Source organism: Crotalus tigris, unplaced genomic scaffold (assembly GCF_016545835.1).
Source record: "Crotalus tigris isolate CLP2741 ecotype Arizona unplaced genomic scaffold, ASM1654583v1 scf7180000017800.2534000, whole genome shotgun sequence".
Lineage (NCBI taxonomy): Eukaryota > Metazoa > Chordata > Lepidosauria > Squamata > Viperidae > Crotalus > Crotalus tigris.
The window spans coordinates 1,205,416-1,230,634 of NW_024096645.1; the positions used below are offsets into that span (position 1 = coordinate 1,205,416).

A 25,219-nucleotide genomic window follows, 5' to 3' on the forward strand; every position below is an offset into this window, starting at 1 on the left:
ATGCAGCATTAACTTTAATTTTCTCTTTACCAGGGACACTATCAACAACAGGTCATTCAACTAACTATGTGATTGCTGTAGAAATACCTACCAGTAAATCTCAGAGGCACTGGATTAAACGGGGAGTTGCCTTGATTTGTGCCTTGGACTTCTAGGCACTAACAATAAAAGAGCAGTCCAATAAAGCCTGATCTGAAGAAAGCACAGAACTGGCTAAAATGAGACAAATAACTACAAGGACTTAAATAAATATACATAGCATGTATGTTTTCATTTAATTTAAATTTACATTAAAATCATTTTTTTAAATTTCACAAATGACTGCATGGTACTGTTTTTTTTAAATATAACCCATTCAGTTCTTTTTTAATGTAGCCTATAAATTGCAATCAACTACAAGGAAAAGAATAAGTACACATTATACACGATTAAGGTGTATAATAATAAAATTTATGTTGTGTTATATTTAAGCTACCATAGATCTCAGAGATGATCTTACAGCACTAATTTAATATGTTCCTGGCAAAATTATTCTCAGTCTCCACAGCAGATCCCAAATATTACAAAATTAGGTACTGCAGTTAAGAACACAAGGTTGACATATAGCATAGTGTAATGTTTTCTCAGGTGTATAGAATAGCCATGCCGAGTTATTTCTTATTCAGAAATGTTACCCTAATTCCAATTCACTACAGAGCTATTGGTACATCTTTTCTGGTGTATGGATTCCATTATCACCATTTCCAGAAGGCTAGAGATACATTTTGTTTTTAACAGAACTGATATTTACAGTACTTGACAATTCAAAAGACAGTTGATTCTGTCAACAAATAAAAAATAGTAATTCTACAGTCAGGCACTGTACATATTTGCAAAGAAAGCAAATATATTTCACCACCTTCTCAGGAACTATTCCCTTTTCCCTTTGATCTTTTGAATCTCATGATGATTTTAATATCTATACTAAGAGACTCAACTGTACATATTCATGGAATAAAAGTTGCAGAGGAAGCATTATACTGTTCTTCCAAAAACAATTTGCAAGATTCCTCTGGCCATTAGCTAGCATAATTTAATGCAAATTTGCTATCATTCTGCCAAAAGCTTAAAAACATTTATAAATCTGCTGTATTGACAAAGGACTGTTCTTACAGGACAAAGGTAAAGCCATATAACTAAGGAGAAGCTGGCAACACTTGTCTTAGGACTGGGTAGATAGATAACCGATTACACTGCAATTAGAGACTGTAAATGGACTGGAATGAGAGGTGCAGATTGACAGGATTGTCATGATGTGATACAAAGATGCTGAGGGCAGCTCTGGAAGACAAAACCAGATCCTGCTGGCCAAATATCATCTATACTCTTGCAGAGTAATAAGCCAGATGCTCTAACCATAATCAATAGGAAAGGAATACCATTTATTCAGTAATGCAAAATTATTACTGTGTGCCCTATCTTGTCAGAGGACTTACAATCTGCACAGGTTCACCATCCCTGCAAGCTTTGAAGTGAGCTGGAAGGGCTCCAAGCAAACATGACTACATTCCTACAATACAGAGACACATCCTTTGTTGTCTTGCCATCCCAACATAGGGCCTCCAGTCATTTCTGCTCTACATTTCCCCTGTCCTTACACTATAGACAACTACAAAGCTCACCGTTCCACTGCTTGACTGTAAGATTACATTATGTACAGGAATTATTTTCCTATAGAATCTTTCCATTTTCCCCTGAAATGTAAGCATGAACAAAGCCAAACAATGATTCATATCCCATTGAAGCACTTTATCCCGATCTCTCTCAAAATGTTGGTCCTAACAATTCACTACAAAAAAAGGATTGGGGTGGTGGTGTGTATCGTTCAGTATTTTCATTTAGCAATTTGTATCACCCAGCCACTTTGTCTCTCCACACGTGGTTTAATTTCCTAAAAATGGTTTTACTCAGCAGAATTTGAGTAAAAGGAAGCAACTGCCAAAGAAAATCTAAAAATAAGTTAATTTCACAGTTTGAATTATGGTGTGTGCATAGCTTCCATACATATAAAAGAAAAGAAAATAGCTTCCAGACTACATGCTGTTACACATGAACAAAAATACCTTCACACAAAAAGATCTTACTCTGGACACACAAAACTCATAAAGAAAATGTTCCTCTCTGCTTCAGCACCAGTTGGGGGGGAAAATATCAAGAGAAAAATTTGCAGGACTTGAAGACCAGTTGCAAGGGAGCCTGAAGTATAGTTCAACAGCTACCTGAAAATTATAGTGATGAACTTGATACACTTAAAGAGGTAAGGCAGATATCTGTTCCCCTGGAAAATAAAGCAAAAATCAGGATATAGCTAATTCTGACTCTCTCTGAACTAAACAATGCATCAACTTAACTGAAATGCACTTCTGCAAAACTGCAAAGATTTTACTTATTTCTTTTTAAGCAATGTTCACGTAACACCTCTGAAGACCACCATTTACTACTGCAAGATGCATGGCCTATTGGTCTAGGTTGCTAAGTAACATATTCAAGTGCAGTGTCAGTCACTCAAGTGGTCCTGTTTCTTCTCACATCCCCTCTGGAGGGAAAATTTATCTTTGAATGCCCAAATGGTAAACCACTGGAGCAATGTCTAAAATCCAGTTGAATACAGGTAGACTTAGTCACACTAATACTGATCACGTGCAGACAATTTCAGTGCAAAGCTCTGTCCTGAGCACTCTCTGGTTGGTGAAGAAGTACATGAAATATGCACCACATTATCAAAGAGGCAATCAGAAGATACTGAGTTCTGTCCAAAACACTATTGACGTTTAGCTTTATAAGGCCTGGAACGTTTCCGTCGATCCGGCTTTCGCTGCTTGTGGAGACGCCCAATGCTGACCCCTTGCCGTCTACGAACAGAGATGTTTTGTTCAACAAGGCTAGGCAACATTCCTGCAAAAAGACAAGTGTGTATGGTTAAGTCAAATAGAAGCAAATCTTGCTTCCCTTTCAACATTTCAAAATATAGAAGTCCTCCAGAGGATTGCATTCCTGTTATGGAAACAGAAAAAAGGGATCATACAACTCCTTAACCAGATTTATTGCGGCATTAAACTTTTATGGAATAAACCTTTCTCAGCTCAAATTCTCTAATGGTTATGTTTTAATAAATATTAATTTTGAAGTGCCAAAAGATTCCTTTCTTATGGACTTTTCCTACTAGTTAGCAACAAATATCTGGGAAATGTTATACCAGTGCAGAAGGCTTGCAGGTTTAAGATTCATCACATTTATAGATATAAAAGATTCCAGATCAATAGGAAATCACAATATACTATAGCCAGAATCCTAAACATACATATTTGGATTTAAATTTTAATGGAAGCAGGTGGAAAAAATTGTATTTACCAATCAAAATCTATATTACTCACAAGACTAATCATAATCTCACTTTTAAGCTATTTTTTAAAAATGTTAACTTGTAAGATAGTTTTATTTGGATTATTCGTAGAAAACATGCTCTACTGATAATCCTCATTTAAGAGTAGTTAATGGAATTTTTTATGGGGAAAATTATTATTTTATCATTATCGCTAAAGCTGAACTGACTGATTTCTGAATGCCTTTTAAAGTGTATTTAACTTACACACTTGTCTGATTCTCTAGTACTGATGCTATATTACCACCTCCAAAATTTTCTATTCACTCATTTTTATAAATGACTATAAAAACTAAAGCAGAAGATGACGATTTAGAATCCAAACCATAAACTCCTTTAACCTGGGCCTATCTAATTATCGCTGTGCTTTAGTTTGATAGTTTCAAACTTTCAACACTATATGTTACAGCTATCACTATTTCATTATTTGGAATTTAGCAAGATGTCAAGATTTATGAACACTGATACACGAGAAAGACAGATTATAAATACTCTTCATGTAGCTATTTGTACTAGAAAAATAAATCTACCTCTATTTGGAGCCAAAGGTTGCTGGTTTGTGCTGTTTATCAACATCTGAATTTATCCTTTTCTAATACAGTGCAAAGAAAAAAGCTCTTTCAATCAAACTGCAGGCATTTTTCTTTTTTTCTGTATCATATTACATATACTGTTCATTCTATTGTTCATCAATATTTGTACTATATATTTTTCTTTTCACTATCAAAGTATCTTATGTCAATTAACATTAAAGTTAAATGTGTGTTTTTTATCAAAAATAAAATTCCTCTCACCTTCTTGTGCCAACATGGAGATAAAAGTACATATAAATTCATCATAATTGTGAGTTCTTCTCTGATCATCAATCTAAAACAGTTAGAAAAGGGGAAACAAAGTATCTATTCAACAGCAGTATTGAAACAAATAAGAGAAAAAAATTCCATCACTTACCTTTTGGCTAGAGAACAAGATTCAAGACCATTAAAAAATTCTATAGCATTCCAAAACTGAGTCTCATAATAAACTAAACCAAAAAGACCATGTTTTCATGTTCTCATGTTCCAGCCTCAGGTAAGAAGCTTAAATGTTGTAATCCATATTTAGGAGGGCTAATAAGAAAACACAGTAATTCAGACTTTGCTGGACTAAGACTTCTAATTCGTTTTCATGTTAGAATATTAGGTCAATCTACCAAGACATATCTTGAACTGAATCAACGATTTGACTGATGCTGAAAAAGCCTGAGCAGGCTCAGATCTGCCTGGAACCTGAATAGGAGACTACCAGAACTGGGCTGGGAGTCAAAAACACATCCTGGAAAAGCTAACTGCTTCTATGAAAACTACATGAATTTGTCTATTCTCTCCGATTCAAGAACTGAATCGGAGAGAATAATTATCTTCTTATCAAATATTAACAGCTTTTATCATTTGGTATTTGTATTTGTAAGCACCAAGAGTCTATAAAAGGGATGGCTATAAAAATAATAACAAAAATAACAACACAATACTCTCTATTAGCTACCTTGAATTTCTTTCTTTTCTCTACTTCCTCCTTTAAACAGGCCTCATAATTTGCAATTTCAGCCTCCACACACTTAAGCAATGCCAGGAGCTCCTGTCAAAACAAAACAGTAGCAGTATAAGCAGAATGCCTCACTAATGCTAATGGCACAGCAGTACCTCATAATTAGCTTAAAGCACTAGCAATATCTCAGTATAACTTTATTTTAAGAGTAGAACAATCTCTAATCTTTTTTTTTTTTTTAAAGCTTCTACAATCCCAAAGTACCAACAGGAACAACAACTAACTCAATAAATAAAGCAACACAAGTTGGGAAATTAAACAAAGGAGGAAAAATTAAACTACCTTGACGTAAGCATAAATGAAATAGTGCCTAAAAATTCTTGCAGCAAAAAATAAACATTTATCTTGATGCCATTTCAAATTTTCTATTTGGCATTTTTCTCAGGATGCATATTACTAGAGTATCTTCTTTGAAAGAACATTATTTTTGACAAAAAGTGTCTGGTGTAAGTTCTATGTATATAAATATTTATCTATTTATTAAATTTATATATCTGCCCATCTCACAAGATGTTACTTTGGATGACATAGAAAATAGCAATAAACATGTCAAACACAGTCAAATCAGACATACACACACACACACACCCCAATGGAACTACCTCAAGATTTCTTCAGTCCCCATCACCACCACCAAACAGGCCTAATGACAAAGCCAGCTCTTGAGGGATGTTCAGAAAATAAGGAAGGCTGGAGATGATCTCACTTCAAGGGGGAGGGGAGACTGTTCCATATAGTGGGCCTCAGGACAAAGAAGGGCCATCTCCTCTGGCCCGGTATAGTTTTTGGAGAGATGGCACTTGCAGGATACCTCTTCTTGATGGATCTGATGGGACAAGCAGCTGTAATCCAGGAGGGGTGATCCCTCAGATAACTTGGTGCCATGCCATGAAGGGCTTCAAAGGTCAAAATCAGCACCTTGGATTGGATGTAGAAGCAAACTGGCAACCAAGGTAGCTCACATTATTTCATTCACTGCTTTAAGGAAGAGGATATGTTGTGCTGGCCCCATCTTTCAATTTTATCCTTGTAATTTTCCTATAAGGTAAGCTAGGCTAAAGGACTGTGACTCTCCTAATCACTCAGCAATCTTAGTCCACACCCTACCTCAACAGGAATATTAAAACAGGAGTAAGGAATCTGTAGTTTTCAACAAGTCACTGTATAGCATTACACATTATCCCTGTGCACTAGCAATCCAAAGTAGGAATGGTAGAAAGTGGTGTTTGGCAACACTAGGCAGCTTCCTATCCCATTTCCTCCCTGAGCAGGGGGTTGGACTAGATGACCTCCAAGGTCCCTTCCAACTTTACTATTATTATTATTATTACTAAAAATCCAAAGTAAAGTAGAGTTATGTTATAAATATAATTCTACTGCTTTGTTTTAGTTTTGGTAGAATAAGGTAAACATAAAAAGAGCAACTTTGTTGTTGTTCATTCTTCTGCTTCAAGTATATTGGTATCAGAATAAATTCCTCAGAGGGCAACTATAAATATCAGATGAAAGGCCAGATCAAGACAAAAAGTCTTGGAGAAAAATAAAAATGTATGTCAAGAACAGTCTTCTCTCCATTCTTAATTTTGGTTTAAAGAGCTATCCCTATAATTCAGATCCCTCAGTACTGAGCTTTGTCATTCTTAAAAATAACAATCTTTTATTATTTTGTAAAAGATGCCTAGTCAACTACATTCAGAATTTTTTCTGCATGGGGTAGCATCAGAACATGGGATTAGCAGGGGGCTACACAAGCCTCATCTCTATAGCATTGCAAAAGCATAAAGACATATGGACTTCCCTTCTTCTGCATGACTCAAGCACTGAACTCAAGAGAGGCTGCTGTTAGCTATAATTATGTTTTACAATGGCGTGATCAGACTGATAAGGGATGACTTTGTCCCTCTGCCAAGTCCCCTTTCCATGCATTTTCTATGAGTTTCAGATAGACTCAAGAAAAAGAAGATTCCTGCCAAGTTTAATATCACATATTTTGAGCAACATCCAGCCAATGCAGCCAGGTCTAGGCAAATAACTCCCAAAAGTATTTTCTGCCATCACAGAATTGTTTTAAGTCAAAAATAACTTACTTTAGGAACATACTTTTCCCCAGCAGGGGGATCAGTAGACTGACCAATTCTAGCCTTCTCCTTGCTGTCACGTGGCTCATTAGAGTCCACTTCTTCTGCTTTTACACTAATTTGAACCTCTTCATTTGACTTGCTAGATGGAAGGGAGTTTTTTCCACCCTCTGGAAAATAAAAAAGTGGAATTATTAAACACAATGTTATCTACTTTTACATCTTGATTACTGTGGAGGAATAAATAATGGTATTTCTTAGCCAAACAATGCATGTTTCTAGCCAAAAGCGTGTAACAAACACATTTCATTTATAAATCAATGTTAGAAAAGTAGGTAACTCAGCAGAAAAAGAGCTCCCGTTCAGAGCACGCACTGAATTTTTCTGTCAGGAGTCTTCATAATTATGTGTCTTCTACATTATTTACAAAAACTCAGAGGCAAAGGGTATTTTCTCCAATTAGTTTATCCCTTGAATTCCCACGCATAATCAATTTTGAAAAGCAACAGCAGTCATACTTGGAAGCAAAGTGAAAAATGGTCCTAATTAGTTATCTTATCAACAGGCAATGCATGATTTAGACCAGAAATACGGCAATTATTTGAACCTTGGGCATGTTTGGAACACTGAGAACAGACAATAAATAGGTTCACAAAATATCTGTCCAAGAAACTTGCCTATACATAAGCAATGGTTGAAATATAGTTGGGCAATCAATCGCCAGAAATTGAGCAAGTCCCCAGAACACCATTAGCCTAGTTGAGTCCTTTACTATGCCCAAAGACAATGCAACAAATCAACATGATGCTCATCTTATCTACTGTCCTTTTTTTGTCACAAGCCCTCTTTGAGTACAAACAGCACAGGCCTTCCGATGCCTTAGGTGCTAACATGTTTAAGGTTGTAAATTAGGAGGTACAAAAAAAAAAATAACTGGAATCCAAATTTAAAAGCCCCTCAGCATTCAGTCTGTTACTATTCCTCTTGCTCATCACCAGAATCCTCCAAACAGACCCCCGCAAGTGCCCAACAAGCAAAGAAGAGGAACCACGTAAGAGTAAGAAAAAAAGTTAACTATTTTTTTTTTCTGTTGAACCATACCTGTGACAGTAAGAGGGCAGAAAACTCCCTCCTCTGTGAGGTGCAGCAAACCAGTACTGATGATGGGTCCCAAATCTCTCACAGCCCTGTTGTAGCGTATACAGTCTACACGGAGCAGGCTGTCTTCCTCCCCAAATAGCACCTTGGAGATATGAGAAGTGACAGGACTAGAAGGGCGAGTGGGATTAGCTGATCGGATGGGGGAGCGAAGAGGGGAATTGAAGGCACTTCCAATCTCTGAGGCAGTGTCCGTGCTTTCATTGCTGGGTGTGGGAGATGGTTGAGAGTGGGCAACAACAGCTACCGCCGTGCCTCCACTGCTGGTCTTAATAGACAAAGGAATGGAGAGGTCCTTTTGAGTTTCTTTCAGCTTTTCCGCCAGGACATTGATGGTGTTGGGCTGCAGCATAGACAGCTGGCTGTCTCCGCTCCCCATCAGGTGCTCCTGTTTCACCAGCCCCTTCCTCTTGTAACTGTCCACAACCACAGAAAGGAGAAAAATATGAGTGGTTATACTCAGCAGTAGCAATCAGAATGAGTGGAAAAGCTTACATTATATCCATTATGTTTTTATATGTCAACCTCAGTTTTAAAAAGGTAAATATTATGTAGCATTAAGAAAGAAAATGCTATCATAACATTGCAGTATTTATACATATGTTTATGTTAAATAAAAGCAGCTATATCTCTGTGATTTCATTTATATGTTTTTATAATGGCCAGTGCTGCTAAAATAGTTTGCTTGTTTTTTGTTTCTAATGTTTGAAGATCAAACATTCCATTATGAAAACAGTCCACAAATGTCATTCACTATCTCCAAGTTGAATGCCTACTGCCACTTCTCTTTCCTGCCAGGTATCAAATTCTCATGGAATTATTTTTTAAAAAATCATGTAATTATACTTCCAACATTTTTCAGATTAGACAACGGACAGTTCCTTGCTTCCGATACATACACAGCTCTCCAAACTGAGGATTTACAAATAGGATTGACCCACCCACATAAACCCTGCTCCGTACTAACACTCCAGGTAGAACCTCTCTTTCCACAAAGAAGTTGGGCCTCATCTCAAAGCTAAGATTTTAAAATAGCTTTCTTTCTCATGCAGCCCTATATAGTACCAGTATAAATACTAGAATATTTTTCAACGGCTGGAAGTAAGGAACTCTCAAATTTGACAAAGATGCAACTGCAGACGGAGTAACTACTGGAGACCATCAGGCTATTACCTGATGGCAGGATTAGTATTACACACTTCCTCCTCCTCCTCATCCTCATAGTCATCCTCATCGTCAGAGTATTGCTGATGCTGTGGGACTGGGACTCGGCTTCGGCCCATGCCGGCTGCAAGGTCCTCTTCCTCCTGAAACACAATCATCCAGATGCCTTCAGATAAGATTAGTATCTGAGAAGATCTCTTGTCCTCCAAAGTCCATCTTTAAAAACAAACAAAAGTACACGAAGAAATAACTATTTCTCCTGCTCAAATAATACTTGGGGCTCACCAAAATAGAAGTCTGGATTAGACAAAAAACAACAACATTGCACACTATGGAAATGCCTTCCAGATATGTATGCAGAGATATCCCAAATAGTTTAATCTCTCTTATTTCCTAAGTGGAAAGGGTGTAAAGCAGTGCAGCTTTTTGTACATATCTATAGGGATTCTCAATCATCCAGCTTTTGGGATGAGAAGCGAAATATTTTCAAAGAAAAAAAGATAAGAAAGTCCAGTTGGCTTTTGAAAAGTACCTTTGGGCTTTTTGTAAACTATCCAGGAAGGTTCTTGTTTAATGGACTTTCCAGGGGTCATTTTTATTCAACTTGAGAAGGATTATACATTGAATAGCACAGGGGTCCCCAACCCCCAGTCCGTGGACCAGCACCGGGCCGCAACATGCGAGTAGCCGGTTGGCACAAACATGCAAAGCCCCATCTGCGGGATGCAGGCAGCACGCGAAACCAGGCCCCTTCCGATCCGCAGAAAAACCTCTCTCCACGGAACCGGTCCCTGGTGCTCAAAAGGTTGGGGGCTGCTGGAATAGCATATGCAAAATAGCAGTTATTCCTTCAAGTCCTTTCTTCGCTGGAATAGTGTTCAAATATTAATCCGCATTCATGAAAGAAGCAGAAATGCGGGATGGCTACATTTAATGGCCTTTGCAGGGAAACACAAGATGCACTGGTTTGCAGGGCATACCAAGAATAGTGCTAGTGGGAAGATTCATTTTCTGTTTTATTAAAAAAAAAATGTGTGAGATTTTGAAACAGCTAAATTCCAAACCATCATCAATATCTAGTTCTTTTCATCAGCAGGAGAACTGGGAACATGAGAGTCTGTCAAAGGTTATAGCTCTTTTAATAAAAAATACACTGGAAGACTTAAGTAACTCTTTTACTCCTTAAATCCCCACTATTTGTCAAAAACGCAACACGGAGGTGAAAATTTCACCCCATCAACGCCAGGGGATCTGAGACCCACAACGTTGATGCTTATTGGTTATACTTTTTACACCCTGCTTTACAATGATTTAGTGGACTCTATAAAATCTAGTAAATTCTGATAAACACCTCCAGGAAAAAGACATTAAAAACTCAGAAATGTGTTAAACATTAACAAATGTTAAAATGATGGTAATTTACAAATGGAGACAAGATTTAAAAATGTACAGGCATCGTTAATTAAAAATTCATCAAAGGTAACTATAAATGGTTAACTTTTAATGTTCAGTGTTTTTAATGCTTCAATGTTTTAACATTTTTTATACTGCAGTTTTTATGATGTTGCAAGCCACGCAGAGTCATTTGATAGTGAGGTGGGTGGCATGTAAATTTAACGAACAGACAGACAAACTGGTAGGTTAAGGAGATAGATATTAAAAATATTACATAGTATACGTATTTGACATACAACATACTCCTGGGTTAAAGAAAAAAATGATATCCAGCTATTTAATTATAAAACATCTAAGATAAAAATGGGACAAAATAAGAATTCTTGACAACAAATGCAACAATCTGCTCTGGAAATAGCTAGATAAGCTTAATTTATACAGTTTGTGGCGTATCAAGCAGAGAAGGTAACATTTTGTCCAAAATCCCACCTGCATAGGTGACTTGGCATAGTTGTGGTTATCCAAGAAAGCTGGCAGTCTTTGCATGATAGGGTTGGGGGCTGACAGGGCCCCATTTAGGCTGCTCATGTGTGGTTTACTGTTCAGCTTTGCCTTGCTTGGAGGGCTCTGGGTTGAGACCGGCAGGTCTTGGGCTCTAGAATCCTCAGTACCTTCTGCAAAATGCACACACATTAATTTTCAAGCTGCACATTTTCAAGCAGTATATCTGGGACACTTCCATCTGCACAGAGAACCCTAACCATTTTCTAAATCTCTGTACCTTCACCAAAAGAATAAATGTCTCACTTGGTTACAGCTGCCTGACAATTAGAATCCTGACTGCATTAAGTTCAGACCACAGTGACTCTCTTTGGGAAGTCAAGCTTAGAGTAGATTACACTGACAAAGTTGTTCCTTGATAGTCAACTTTGGGATGCAAAAACCCTGTTCAGAGATCATCACTTGACTCTGGATTTCCCTTACTTCCAAACACACAAGCTAGAGATTGTGAGTTGCTCAAGGGTACTTTAAAATCAGACTCAGGATGCATATTGCTTAAATAAAGCCCTACATTCCTAGTAACTATCTTTATTTTTTAAAAATGCAGTGTTCCGTACCTGCCTGGGAGCTCTCTGGAATTAACTGTGTTCTTCCTGCTTCCAGTGGGGTGGAGCTCTTGCTGTTAGTTGACCTGGGCTCCTCAGAAGCCTGGAGCTCTTGAGATTTCTGGGTGTGTACCAGTTCAGGTTGAGTCACTCGGATGAGCTTATGTAGGAAAAAATGGTAATAAAATTCACAAAAGAATAGAAAAATGAAAACAGTCATGTTTCCTACACATCACTATAGCTGCCAATGATATATATGGGAAAAGATCGCCCTTCCTGCTGAGATTATGATTAAATGTGCCAAATCCTCAGAGGCAAAGAGCAACTTACAGAAACAAAAAAAGTAATAAAACTGTGAAATGCCATTTCTCCACTACCTCACAATATAAAATAATATGACTAGAACACTCCACCAATAAACAGCAATCATAAAAATTAACTGATGGCAAAGAGCCATTTCCAAAGATCCTTCCATAAACCATTGGTGTGTCTGGACCAACAGTAGTTTTCTGGTGATTGTCAAAGGAAGCCCCATGCAGAGTGCAAGTTGTAGGGACATGAGTCACCTTAGCTGGTTCCTTCTACCCCAGAAAGGGTGACAATTGGTGCACTAAAGGTTTTAATTCAATATATTATTTCCAAGCAGTTCTGATTTCAAAGGCAAGTATAAAATAACCCACCCACCCACTTATCATAAGCCTCTTCCATTTCCATGCCCACTCCTAATATGTGGGCTTTTTTCTTGTTATCAATAGGAGGAGCAGCAGCAGAAGCTACACTACGTTACTATGGTGAAAAAAGTATGGTGAAAAAAGATTTTTTTTTAAAGAATCAACTCGATTAACAGACATAGTTTCTGAGCTTCTTCCAAGTTTCCTTCTGGAAAAGCTATTCTGCACTCAGAACTCTGCTCTGCTTGGTGATCCTCGATATTGAACCAATTGTTGTGTCTCTTTCAAAAGCTGGATGTAATAAGAAAAGATATATGACTTTTAATCTTCTCTTTATCTCCTTCTTACCTGCTGCAAAGCTTCCAGTACAGTTTGACGGTTTACCTTCAAGATATGTAGCTTAGATTCATATTTCATTCTCCTGTCGGGTACCACAGCCATCAAGTTAAAGCGGATGTCATGATATGGTTCCCTGTGAGCAATAACCATGGGTGTTAAGCATCCCAACCCTAAGTAATTGTAGTAAAATTTGTTCTTCTGTCACTCTCATGTCAACCTTCGTATCACTGTCTGTGACACATATAAATCCTGTAATATACTTGATTTTCAATTCTTGTGCAAGCACAGCAAAACTTCACAGAAGCTAAAAGAGGAATTCTGTTCAGTAAATATCAAAACACTTACCATATATGCCAGCATATAAGACGACTTTCGCAAGGCTTACAATCGGTGCTGAAGACGGGGGTCGTTTTATACACCGAGTCGTCTTATACGCCGGAAATACTGGTAGTTTCTGGCATATAAGACAACGTTCTAGGCATGCGACTCGGCACCAAAGACGGGGGTCGTCTTATACGCCAGGTCACCTTATGCACCGGCATATACGGTAATCACTTCTCAAGTACCCCTCTCAAATTTTCACATAAACCAAAAATGCATTGTTCATTCACCCTGCTGTAGCAAGTCCAATCCTCTCCATGATAACTCTCCTGGCTTTGTCTGTCCATTCCTCATCTTCTGCCCAGGGCCCTGGAAAAAGGAAATAAGAGAAAAGGCAAATATAGAAACATACAGAGCGAATGTTTCTACTAATAGACCAATCTGTTAAACTGACTTGCAGAATATGTTCTCCCTTGTTATCTGGCTATTGATCTGAGATATGCACTCCTTTAAAGACAATTAATAAAAAAAAATCAAATCCTGAACGTAATTATTTCAAACTAACTGATGGAATGAGTTACCAAAGGGAAAATACATACTCTGTTCTTACATGTTTTTAGTAATAATTCTATTGAAGTTAATCTGCATATAAACCTTTTAGATACTGTTTTCTTTTAAACAATACAAGCCACTTTAGGCTTATCAGAGCAGAAAATTCAAATAAATACATTCAAATTACAAAACAAAATATTAATCTGCATTCCAGCCCCATGCATTCTAATACTGCACACATGGCCAAAAGAACTGTAATCTTTCCACTTTAATGCAAATAAAGCCTAAAATATATTATAGAAAATTACCTGAGAATAAGATAATTGCAATTCACTCTCCTCCATCATCTAAACGATTCCATATCTATTTTCCCAAATCATTATGTTCATCAATTGGGACATTGCTATATTTCAGTTGTGGGCAAAATGTTTCAAAACAAACCACCCTGAATTCAAAATGTCTCATTTTGAATGCAAAATGTCTCATTTTGAATGCAATTTTAGCAACTTCAAAAGTATCGCAAGCTCGAAGCAGCTCCGATATTAAGCACAAAATACTTCTAAGGATCAAATTAGCCTATTTCGTACTCAAACCAACTACCTCATATTCAAAACAGAGTATTTGAAATTCAAACTGTTAAAATCTTCTCACAACCATGTCATATTCTTTGTAACAAACTAATGATGATCCCAATTTGATTCCAGTACACCATGAGAGCCGCAACTTGTAAGCTAAACTTAGCTCCTTGTAAGCTAAACTAAGGCAACAAGATTCCTTACCATGGTCAATGGGGAAAACTTTTAGACCATCCAGTTCAAAGAGCCGTCCTTTAATGGGGACATAGCTGACAAAATGAAAAGCTTCCATGGTCCGCACAGCACTAATTCCATTCTGTTTTTCTGGTAAATGTCGGGGTTCTGGTCTGATTCAAAAAGACAAGAAATCTATGTAGATGTAATTTATATTGCAGAAAACACATATTCTGCCCTCATCCAACTTACCTAGCATGGCTGTTATGGGCCTTGGCCAGTTCTGGGGCATTTCCAATGGCATAACCTTTGCTCTGGAAGGTTGGAAAAAAATAAGATGACAGAAAAGACTCTGTAAGATCACCTATAGCCTTCTTTTTAGCAGACCTAAACAGATGTTCTATTCCAATTGTCTTAATCTATTTTATTGACAGGGAAAAAGAGCCCTCAAATTAATTTGAGTCATATAATTTGGGCATATTAGAGTTGGGCATGAGGACGGCTGTCTCAGGGTTAAGCAAGGATAATATTAAAACAATTTTGCATACCAATTTTGAACCAATTCTCTGCAATGTCATTTATTCCAATATTATGTGTACTTCTCCAAACAACCTAGCAGCCTTATTTCAGAATTCTGAACGTTAATGCATCAAACTCTTCTTTTTCAAGAGCAATACTGACAAAATGAGGTCTACAAAAAGGATTACTTAAAGCCAGTTTTCCCTAATTTGGTACCCTTTCAATGGCTAGAAGATACAAAATTACCACCCAATAAGCAACACATATAACTTATTCTCGCTTCATACCTCTGGACTAAAACCTTTGGTGAATTCTTTCATTCGGCTCAGCGTTGGTCCCAGATCCACACTGTTACAATTCAGGAGTACACTTAACAATGCATGTGTGGCACAAGAATTGGGAATCAGCTACAAAAGAAAATAACATTTAGATGAAATATGAAATTATGGCAATCCAGCAGAATAGCCTATGTAACCATATGTACATTCTTGTTCTCTTGTATATTACAGCAAAGTTGCAGTGCTATGTAGACTAGCATCCTTGTGGTGCGCTCCAGGCAATGTGACTTTGTCACAGTTAACTAGTCCAAACACATTCTGACTTTTGGATCTCACAAGGATACCAACAGCAAGAAGCAGCAGCATGAGTACCAAAAATAAAACAACAATTAATGCTGTATTCTGTTACGCCATGCAAAATAAATACTGCAAAGCCTCCAGTATGTGCTATTTATCAATTTATATAGTATCTATCAACAATTGCACCTTTACATTCAATCCCCCAGTTATAAAGTCTTCCCATTTCAGAGAGCAGGACACTTACGAGCATAAAACAAGCAGTCTAGCAAAATTTCTTTCTTCCGATCAGTTTACCTGGTGAGCAAAAAACATGTTGTTGACAATGTCATCATCAATCACTGAGGTCTCATCTACCAAAGTAGAAACTTTCCGTCGGGACCGACGCTCTTCAATCCATTTGAAAAGGAAGATAAATCCGTAGACAGGTCTGAAAAAAAAACAAGTTTGCAGTATGTAATCCATCACTTTTGAAGGATCACTTGCTATTCACAAACATATTCAATATTCCTCTAGTGAGACATTACTGGGGTAAGCGAACTAATGCATTTAGATAACTGAATTACAACCTCTCTGAGCACAAAGAGTTAGGCCGCGGATAGGAAGGTATTACAGAGGGTAGTGAGCACAGCACAAAACATCGTGGGCTGTTCCCTGACACCACTAGATGACATCGCCAGGGTCCGTTGCCTTGGAAGAGTGAGGAAAACTCTCAGGGACGACTCACACCCTGGTTGGTACCTCTTTACTCTCCTTCCATCGGGTAGGAGATATAGAAGTATAGCCAACTGTACCAACAGGCTGAAGAACAGCTTCTATCCATGGGCTGTCAGGCTCTTGAATGGGAAATAACTTTATGTATGATAGACTCGTGAGGCCAGCGCGTTGTGCAATTAACTCACGTGGTGTAATAGGTTGGTGGGTTTGTTGTCACTGTGAGTTGTGGGGGGGGAGGCACGGAGGGAGGCTCAGCCAATCTCATTGTATACATGTTGTACTTTGATAATAAAGGTTCATTCATTCATTCATTTTCTTTTATTCAACTTAGGCACCACCTAACTCCAGATGACTCTAGGTCAGTGATGGCGAACCTTTTAGAGACCCAGTGCCCAAACTGCAACCCAAAACCAACTTATTTATCATCGGGTGCCGGGTGGGCGTAGCCGCAGTGGTCATGGCAGACTGGTGGGCAGGGCCAGGGTGGCGAGGGCCAGTCCCTCACCATTTCCAGGGCACAGTGCGGGTGCCCACAGAAAGGGCTCTGAGTGCCGCCTCTGGCACGCGTGCCATAGGTTCGCCACCACTGCTCTAGGTGACTAACAATAAAACAAGACAAAATAAGAAATGAAACAGAAAAAAATAATCAGAGAAAATGACTGTTGGTGAATTTGGCCAAAACTCACACATATGGACATACCCAATAGGGGCCCCAATTACTTTAGCCCAAGACCTAGGAGAACAGCTGGGTCTTTTAAGGCTTTCCAGGAAGAGCCACATGGATCTCAGGGTCAACTACATTACAAAGGTCAGGTGCTGAGACAGAAAAGGCATGCTTCCTGGGTCTGATAAATGGCATTGTTTAATCAAAGGGATTCCAAAACACACAAGCCCTGATGTCAGCTTGACAGACAACACAGGAAATAGGCCCTACGCTATATAGGGCTTTATAGGTCATAACTAGCACCTTGGAAGAATTCTGGTGAAAATGAAATCAATGATGAAAGAATATAAAAAGAATCTTATTTTTTTTTGAGAATAATTTCAAAGAAGATGGGAAGTTGCTTTTTTGTTCCTTTTTATTATCTTTTACTTTTATGCTTTCACAATTTCTTTATTTTTCTATTTCTTTTATGTTTTTGTAATGTTTTTAAAAATTGTAAAACCTTCTTTTAATAAAAACTACTTAAAATGAATCACTACCAAATTATTTATAATTAAAGTGCTACTCTATACTGAAGCACAAAGGATTTGAACATTTCTAGATTTATGTGACATCTTCAATAACAACAGGATTGATTTAAGCAATTTAATCTTAAAAATGAAATCCGAATGCAAATTATGTGTGATTCCATTCCACCATTATAACAAATGTTTTAAAACAATTGTTTTATGTTATGTTTTATTATGTTCCTTTTTTGTAATCAGTTCTGCTATGTTATTATACATCGTATTTCAGCCTATTTCCAGAAGATTTCTGACGTTTATTTGACAGAAATGGAACAATTTCCAATACATTCCAATATCATCTTTATCATTATTCATACATTTTGGACTGTGTCATTACTTCAGAAAGATACCTTGCTTTTTTCTAGTCAGTGTAACAGCCAAAATCTTACCCTTGGCATTTGCTCTGTAGATCATAAATTTCTTCAACTTGCACCCCCTTAACACCTATATGAAGATAAACCTTGAGTCAGTATACAAACTGAAAAAGGAAGAACTAATTAATACATTACCATATGATTATACTCACCAAAATCCTCCACTAAGAGTGTGAAGAGCCCTGCAAAAAAAAAAAGGGGGGGGGAATCAGAGGATAGGAGAGGATTAGGTTATTACTTGGAAAATACTAGTCATATTTTACAAAAATAATCAGTCTAATCAATCTAATACAAACACCAAATCCAAAATCAAGATAAAATTCTACAAAACATCTTCATAAAAGCATTTAAATGTGCTCCGATTTACTTCCAACTGCATAACCCAAATAACTATCTGGGATAAAACAACTCAAGAAATATTTTAATTACTGATAAAATGCTAGCTCCCCCCCCCATTTTATCATCTGGTCCTAAAAAGCAAGTAAGTGCAAGACTCCCTTTCTTGTACACAGGATGAGGATTAAAAAGCAGCCTTTTAAATGACAGACCTCAACATATAGCAAGCATATTCTCCACTCGGAGATGTAAACAGTATCTTTCCTACTAGAATTTCCAAAACTAGCCAAAGAAGTGCTATTTCAGTGGGCTGGCCTGTAGAATAGTTTAATATATGAGCTGTTCTGACTCAGAACTTCACTGATACGTTAATTATTTGTATTTATTCTGTTACTGCTTGTTTCTTACTTTTTATCTTTTTGTTATTCATTCAAGAGTCCATATGGAATGGGCTGGATTATAAATATTGTTAAATAAATAAATACTGAATTTCTTTTGTGAACTGCTGTGTAGTGAAGCAAGCACACATCTTATATCATGAGAGATACAAAACTTGTATCACCTAAGTCAGCCTACCAGTAAAAGTAAGGCAACCATTTGGCTGTTCGTATCAGGTGATATGATGAGTTCTGAGCTCAAAAATAACCTAAATGTGCAGGGAAAATGATAGAGAATGATGTATACAGTCTAGAATCAAGAAAGCAGTAATAGTTTCCCATGTAACAGATACTCTCCCTCATCGCCAGCATGTATGATGGGATGGGAGCTTGATTAGAATAAATATAAGGAATCTATCAGATCAAATATATGTATATATCTTCCACACTTGAGGCTTTATTATTAGCACTTTGTAGAGAAGTGTGCAAGGACATTTTCAAAGTGGACAGAAATCAGTCATTTTTAAGAAAATTACATTGATCAGTGCTTTTTAAATTCTTTAGTATGCCCTTATGATTATCTGAATTACTGCTTTGGCAACTCTACTAGTTCCTGGCTTCTTTCTAATTTAATTCTCATGTATACAGATAGTCCTCGACTTACGATAACTGAGCCCCAAATTTCTGTTGCCAAGTGAGATAGTTGTTAAATGAGTTTTGTCCCATTTTATGATCTCTTGCCACAGTCGTTAAGTGCTGATGTTAAGTTAGTAATATGGTTGTCAAATAAATCTGGCTTCCCCAATGACTTTGTTTATCAAAAGATTGCAAAAGATGACCACATGACCCCAGGACATTGTCACTGTCATAAATACATGCCCGTTGCCAAGTAACCAAACTCTGATCATGTGAATGTTGCATAAGTGTGAAAACTGGTCATAAGTCTTTTTCAGTGCCGCTGTAACTTTGAACAGTCACTAAACAAACTGTTCTACCTGTAATTTTTAACCTTCAAAGATCTTCACAATTTAGAATAAGTACTAATAAATCCCTTAATTCTATAAAGTGGAATATGGTTGTGGCCTGGGAGTTGTTGTTTCAGGATGGCTTACCTGGCATCTAAATCATTTTAATTTAGCATCAATTTCATTTTAATTTAAAAAAGCATTTAATGTCATGTCTTTTGGCATGTAACAATTCACAGCTTGAATAATGATTTAGATGCACAACATCATAGCCAAATCTAATATAGAAAAGGAGAATGACCAGAGGCATCAGAGCTGTCTATTTCTATATTATCAATATTGGATTGGCTGGGGGGAAAAAAGGGAATCTGCCACAAAATCCTCACTTTCTGCGCCAATTCAACATAGGTCAGGAAGAAAGTCACTCAAGTGAACCATGTCTAAATTAGCATCCAAATCTGCCTAGCTCAGATGATGGGCCTTATATGATTCTTACATTGAAAAGAAAATAAGAGACTCTGTGTAAGACAATGGAGAAATATAATAAATATTTAAGCTTTGCCAATGCAATATATACTCACATTATGGTATTATTGTTTTTAATAACATAGAACTGTTTCTATGTACAGTAGTGGCTAAAATTGTGGAAACCTTTTGGGAAAAGTGTACAGTAGAAATACCACTTTTGGTTAAGTTTCTACCAATTTTTCTTCTAATTTCTTTATAACTGTAGCCTTGTTCTATTTTACATCACTATACTATTTTACATCACTTTCTGGGCGACCAGTCAACTCTTTGCACCATTACTTTAATTTTATTACGTTTTACAAACTCACTAAATAAAAGAACACAAAAAACCCCAACCAACTTGATAGCGATCACATAACACACTGACAAATCTCCTCCTCTCGGTTTCAATATATGACATCAATAACAGAATCCTGTAATCTGATTGGCTCATTGACAAAACAAGATGACACCTGATTGGCTCTCTAAACACTCATGCTCATTGGCTACAATCAGATGAAGGAAAGCTATTTGATATCAACCTAAGCAAGTTGTGCTTCCTTTTTCTGGTTATTTGGCTATAACTTTTCATAGAATACAGTACAGATAATTGAACAAACTTTGTTGCACTACATTCCTGATTAAATTATCTTTCCATAGATATATAATTTTATCGGACTACTCCCAAAAAAAGTGGTGTTATTAGCCATCAAACCTCAAATATACACTTTTCCCAAAAGGTTTCCACAATTTTGGCCACTACTCTAAAGTGTTTATTTCCAATACAGAGTTGACTAACATTCACCATTTTCAAATAAAAATATCTGCTTTCTAAAAAATTTGAAAATATTTACCTTTGAACTCACTTTCAGAACTATTTTCACTATTGACTATTAAGCATACATCAATTTGTATAAACAGACAAGATGCACACAGGAGATACACAACGAGGATAATGTCAAACGGGTACATATTTCAAACACACAATGCTATCAACTCAACAGTCATTCCTTTGGAAGAGGACGGGGGCGGGGACAAATATCAACCAAACGGTTGGATTCAATGTTTGGCTATAAATTACGGCATATTACATCACCGTCTGGGGGAAGAAGCAAGCCTTCCTACCTTAGTCCATGCACAACCCCAAGCCAGAAACTACAGTTTTCAAACAATAACAGGACGCACCCTCCCCAAAGCATGCAAACCTCACCCTAACTTCGCAGGAAGGCTGCACCCACTCAGGGGCAGGTCAGAGGTCCCCCGGAAGGCTTTTACGGTGCTGCAGGCAGAGCCACACCCGGTCGTCGGTGCCCCACCACCACCACGCCGCCCCTCCCCCGAAAAGCGAGAGGTCATCCTGCCCTCCGGAGCGCAGGCCTCCTCCCCGAACTGGCAGGGGCGCCTTCACTCACCAGGGTCGCTCTCCAGCTCCAGCCAGCCCTTATTCATCTTCCCCTTAGTCAGGCCTCAGCGCCATGACGGGGCCCGGGCGCCCAGGCGGAAACCATACCTCCCGGGTTTCCCCGGGCACATCCGGTCCGCGCTACAGCCCCGCTCCGGCCAGCCGGGAAGAAGGAGTAACCCGAAACATGCAGGACAGAGGCGGCGGGAGGAGGGAGGCCAGGGAGGAGCAGGAGGAGGAGCAGGAAGATGAAGGCATCAGGCTGCGCGCGCAACAAGGCGAGACAAAAGGGGAGGCGCTTCCCAGCAGAAGGCTTTCGGAGAAAACTTTGGCTAGTGCTGCCTCCGGATTGGTGCGGAAAGGGAGAGGGGCGTGATCAGCCGGTTGTGAATGCTAGAGATAGCGCGCGGCGGCAGGGAGGAACGCTTGTAACTTAATTATAGGCTTTTATTGGAGTGACCTTGGTTAGTTACAGCCTGAACTGTACATTTTTTTCTACGGCAAATGCTGGTCTGTTCTTAAACCGTGTTTTAAAGACGTTAAGCATCACCGCAGATTTTGTGGTGTGAGAGCGACAGAGTGGGTTTCTGTTGTTAAAATAAGACTTACTCGTGTCACGGTACCTGGTTTAGCTTACAGAGAAGACCTATGATTTCATAGCTACAATTACTTGTTTACTCCAGTGATATTTAATTTCATAGCAGAAACTTCAGTTAATTGACAGTTGGGACTCCATATTACCAACAATATTTTAGATTGCAATTTGAAATTTCTTTTCTTTAATGGCAATGAAACCCGCAGAGACTTGATTACATGCCACAAACCAAGTTGAGCCTTGCTCAAAACTTTGGCTTAATGTAAACTATATATATAACTTTGGTTGTTCGGGTTAACTTTGGTTGTTCGGGTTTTCTCCCGCGTAAAATTGGAAGTGTCTTGGCGACGTTTCGACGAAACGTCGCCAAGACACTTCCAATTTTACGCGGGAGAAAATCCGAACAACCAAAGACCTACATACAAATACCCGCGAAAACCTCAGTACTCGGGTCTTCAGTCTAAAATTTAATACTTGACAATATGTATGCTTGATGATAATATTTATTTCCTGCATTTATTATTTTTACAGATAACTCAAATGCATAATATTCTTTGAGAAATGTTTTATATTTATGAATGAACTGCAATATTCAAGGGACGCAACAGAAAAATATTTTTGCCAAATTAAAGAAACTATTATAGAATCAGATATTAATCGATAAAGGTTATCAAGCACACATTTTGAACAAGTCTATTGGCCCAGATAATGGATATCGATCTTCAGACTATTGTTTTTACCAATAAAAAACATTGGTAGTTGCCCAAAGTTGGAAGATGGGCTGCTATACAAATGTTTTAAATAAATATTTCCCAACTATGATGCTCAAATTGAGTGAAAGATTACTATGAGTCAGTTGATACAAAATATTGCTTTCTCATATTGCTGCACAACAGAGTGGATGTTGCTATGTTCAGGCATTGGAAAGCTGGTCAAGAAGAGAAGGACAAGGGGGGACATGATAGCAGTGTTCTAATATCTCAGGGGCTGCCACAAAGAAGAGGGAGTCAAGCTATTTTCCAAGGCATCTGAAGGTAGGACAAGAAGCAACGGATGGAAACTAATCAAGGAGAGAAGCAACCTAGAACTAAGGAGAAACTTGCTGACAGTTAGAAAATTACCCAGTGGAACAACCTGCCTCCAGAAGCGGTGAATGCTCCAACACTGGAAGTTTTTAAGAAGAGACTGGACAGCCATTTGTCTGAAATGGTATAGGGTTTCCTGCCTGAGCAGGGGGTTGGACTAGATGACCTCCAAGGTCCCTTCCAACTTTATCATTATGATTATGATGATAATGATGATGATGATTAGAAATGTGATAAATTTTGTATTAAAGGAAAATTTCTCCATAGAACATACTGTAGAATATTTGGAGATGAAATCCCTAGAAAACTTATTTTCTTCCATATTGCTTGTCTTGGGTAAGACTCCAAATTGAACAAGATACAATCTAATGTCAACAGTACATTGGCGAAGGGGCTGCAATTAATAGGTAATGATTTAATTGATTTAGCAATCAGAAGAAAATCATGGATAATTACTATGTCATGGAAACACAAAGTGGTTTTGGGTTAATTACTCTCAGCTTAACCTATCCCATAGAACAGTGATTCTCAACCTTTCTAATGCCGTGACCCCATAATACAGTTCCCCATGTTGTGCTGATCCCCAAGTGGGTGTGGCCACCAATAAGAGGGAGTAGGACAGCTAGGGAAAAGGGAAAAAATGGCGGACAGCATGGTTTGGTGACCCCCGTGAAATGGTCATTTGACCCCAAATGGGGTCCCGACCCATAGGTTGAGAACCACTGCCATAGAAGAATAGTAACTATATTAGGCTGCGCTCCTCAAAGAAAGGCAGGAAACAAATATAACTTATTCCATTTCGCATTGAAAATTTAGGGCAAGTTTTTTCAGTGATGCAAAAATAGTGGACAGAGGAAAAGAATAATTTGATCACTGAGTTGCTAAAAGGAACTCCACAGTTCAGTTTTTACAAAAACATTTTTCATTCTAGAAGACCAAGCAACCCTATATAATGAATATATTTATTCATTATATTTATATGGCCATCTATCTCACAGTCAAGTGACTGGATGGCATGTAACAAAATTAAAAACAGACAAATTAATATTAACTTCACAACTGCAAAAACTCAAAACTAAGAATTAAAAAGATTATGTGAAGAGCAGGTGTTAATTACCACCTGAATATTTCACCAGTTTTCTGAGATCCCCAGGGCCGATGACACAATCAAATCTTGAGTGGCTTGACTGGCTAGAGAGTTGAGTATTGATGGATCACTGCTGGAATGGTTATACTCTACAGTGGGTGATATTAAGACAATGGGCTGGGTGGAATGGCTCCCCAGCTATTATATGAAACAGTGTTAGAACTGTAGCCATTTCATAGAATTTGTGCATATACACACACAAACGTTCCCCATTCTATATCAACTACTAGACAAAGAACCATAGCTATTCAGGAGGCTGGCATTTTCTATCCTAACTATAAGGTGACCAACTTTTTCAGAATACACTATAATATGATAAATGCATAATAAAAAACATTTGTAGCAATAATATTTTATATTGTAATTATGCTTACATGCTGTGCCCCCACCCCAGCCTCCCCACCAGCACTGCTGCCCCACTGTGTAGAGCGGGCCTTGCTGCTCCCAAAGCATCAGGTGTGCCGGCTCCGGCCCTGAGGGGCAGCCCGCCATCAACACACCCCGCCTGCAGCTGCTCCGCCAGCACCATCACCCACCCTGCGCAGCCCTGTGTAGAGCAGGCCCCGCGGCTCCCACAGCATGGGGGGCAGCTGGCCACTGCCGCCCCTCACACCTCCGGCCACAACAGCCCTGCCGCTCCTGCCTCTTGTGCCCACAGCCATTATTGCTCTAGCAGGGCCAAAGATCAAGAGAAAGTTACCATGGCGTCATTGCTCCAGTCTCCTCCAGGTATCTTCGGGACTAAATAGGAGATGGTGTAGCTGGGTAGCAGGGAGGGGTGCAAAGTTCCTGCCAATTCGCCTTCGCTGCAGACAACTTACATGTGCAAAGTTGCTGGCCGAGTGTTTT

The 25,219-nt window shown here is 38.3% G+C and overlaps 2 protein-coding genes across 9 annotated transcripts in view; one reads left to right on the forward strand and one right to left on the reverse strand.

Moving 5' to 3' along the window:
- Window positions 1-1,995, forward strand: part of DNAH1 (dynein axonemal heavy chain 1) — a 197,113-nt gene extending 195,118 nt beyond the window's left edge. For 5 of the 7 annotated variants that reach the window (XM_039342601.1, XM_039342599.1, XM_039342600.1 and 2 more), the window contains one exon: window positions 34-170. In XM_039342601.1, coding sequence (XP_039198535.1) covers window positions 34-155 — 122 coding nt within the window. In that variant the 3' untranslated portion in view covers window positions 156-170. Of the gene's footprint in view, window positions 1-33 lie in introns of all 7 variants that reach the window. The other 2 variants (XM_039342602.1, XM_039342598.1) reach the window with 1 other exon arrangement.
- On the reverse strand, window positions 429-21,823 carry BAP1 (BRCA1 associated protein 1). 2 transcript variants are annotated; one of them, XM_039342606.1, is made up of 17 exons: window positions 21,554-21,823; window positions 18,109-18,138; window positions 17,972-18,026; window positions 15,933-16,065; window positions 15,348-15,467; window positions 14,794-14,855; window positions 14,572-14,714; window positions 13,531-13,609; window positions 12,965-13,052; window positions 11,922-12,069; window positions 11,293-11,477; window positions 9,418-9,551; window positions 8,188-8,660; window positions 7,096-7,256; window positions 4,946-5,038; window positions 4,216-4,288; window positions 429-2,934 (listed from the first exon to the last, which is right to left on the reverse strand). In XM_039342606.1, exons 1-17 carry the CDS (start codon window positions 21,588-21,590, stop codon window positions 2,801-2,803), a joined length of 2,148 nt encoding a protein of 715 aa, XP_039198540.1. In that variant the 5' UTR covers window positions 21,591-21,823; the 3' UTR covers window positions 429-2,800. The 2 variants fall into 2 exon arrangements, with proteins under 2 accessions (XP_039198540.1, XP_039198539.1); XM_039342605.1 differs by having other exon boundaries at window positions 12,929-13,052; window positions 21,554-21,822.
- Between the last annotated feature and the right edge of the window lie 3,396 nt (window positions 21,824-25,219).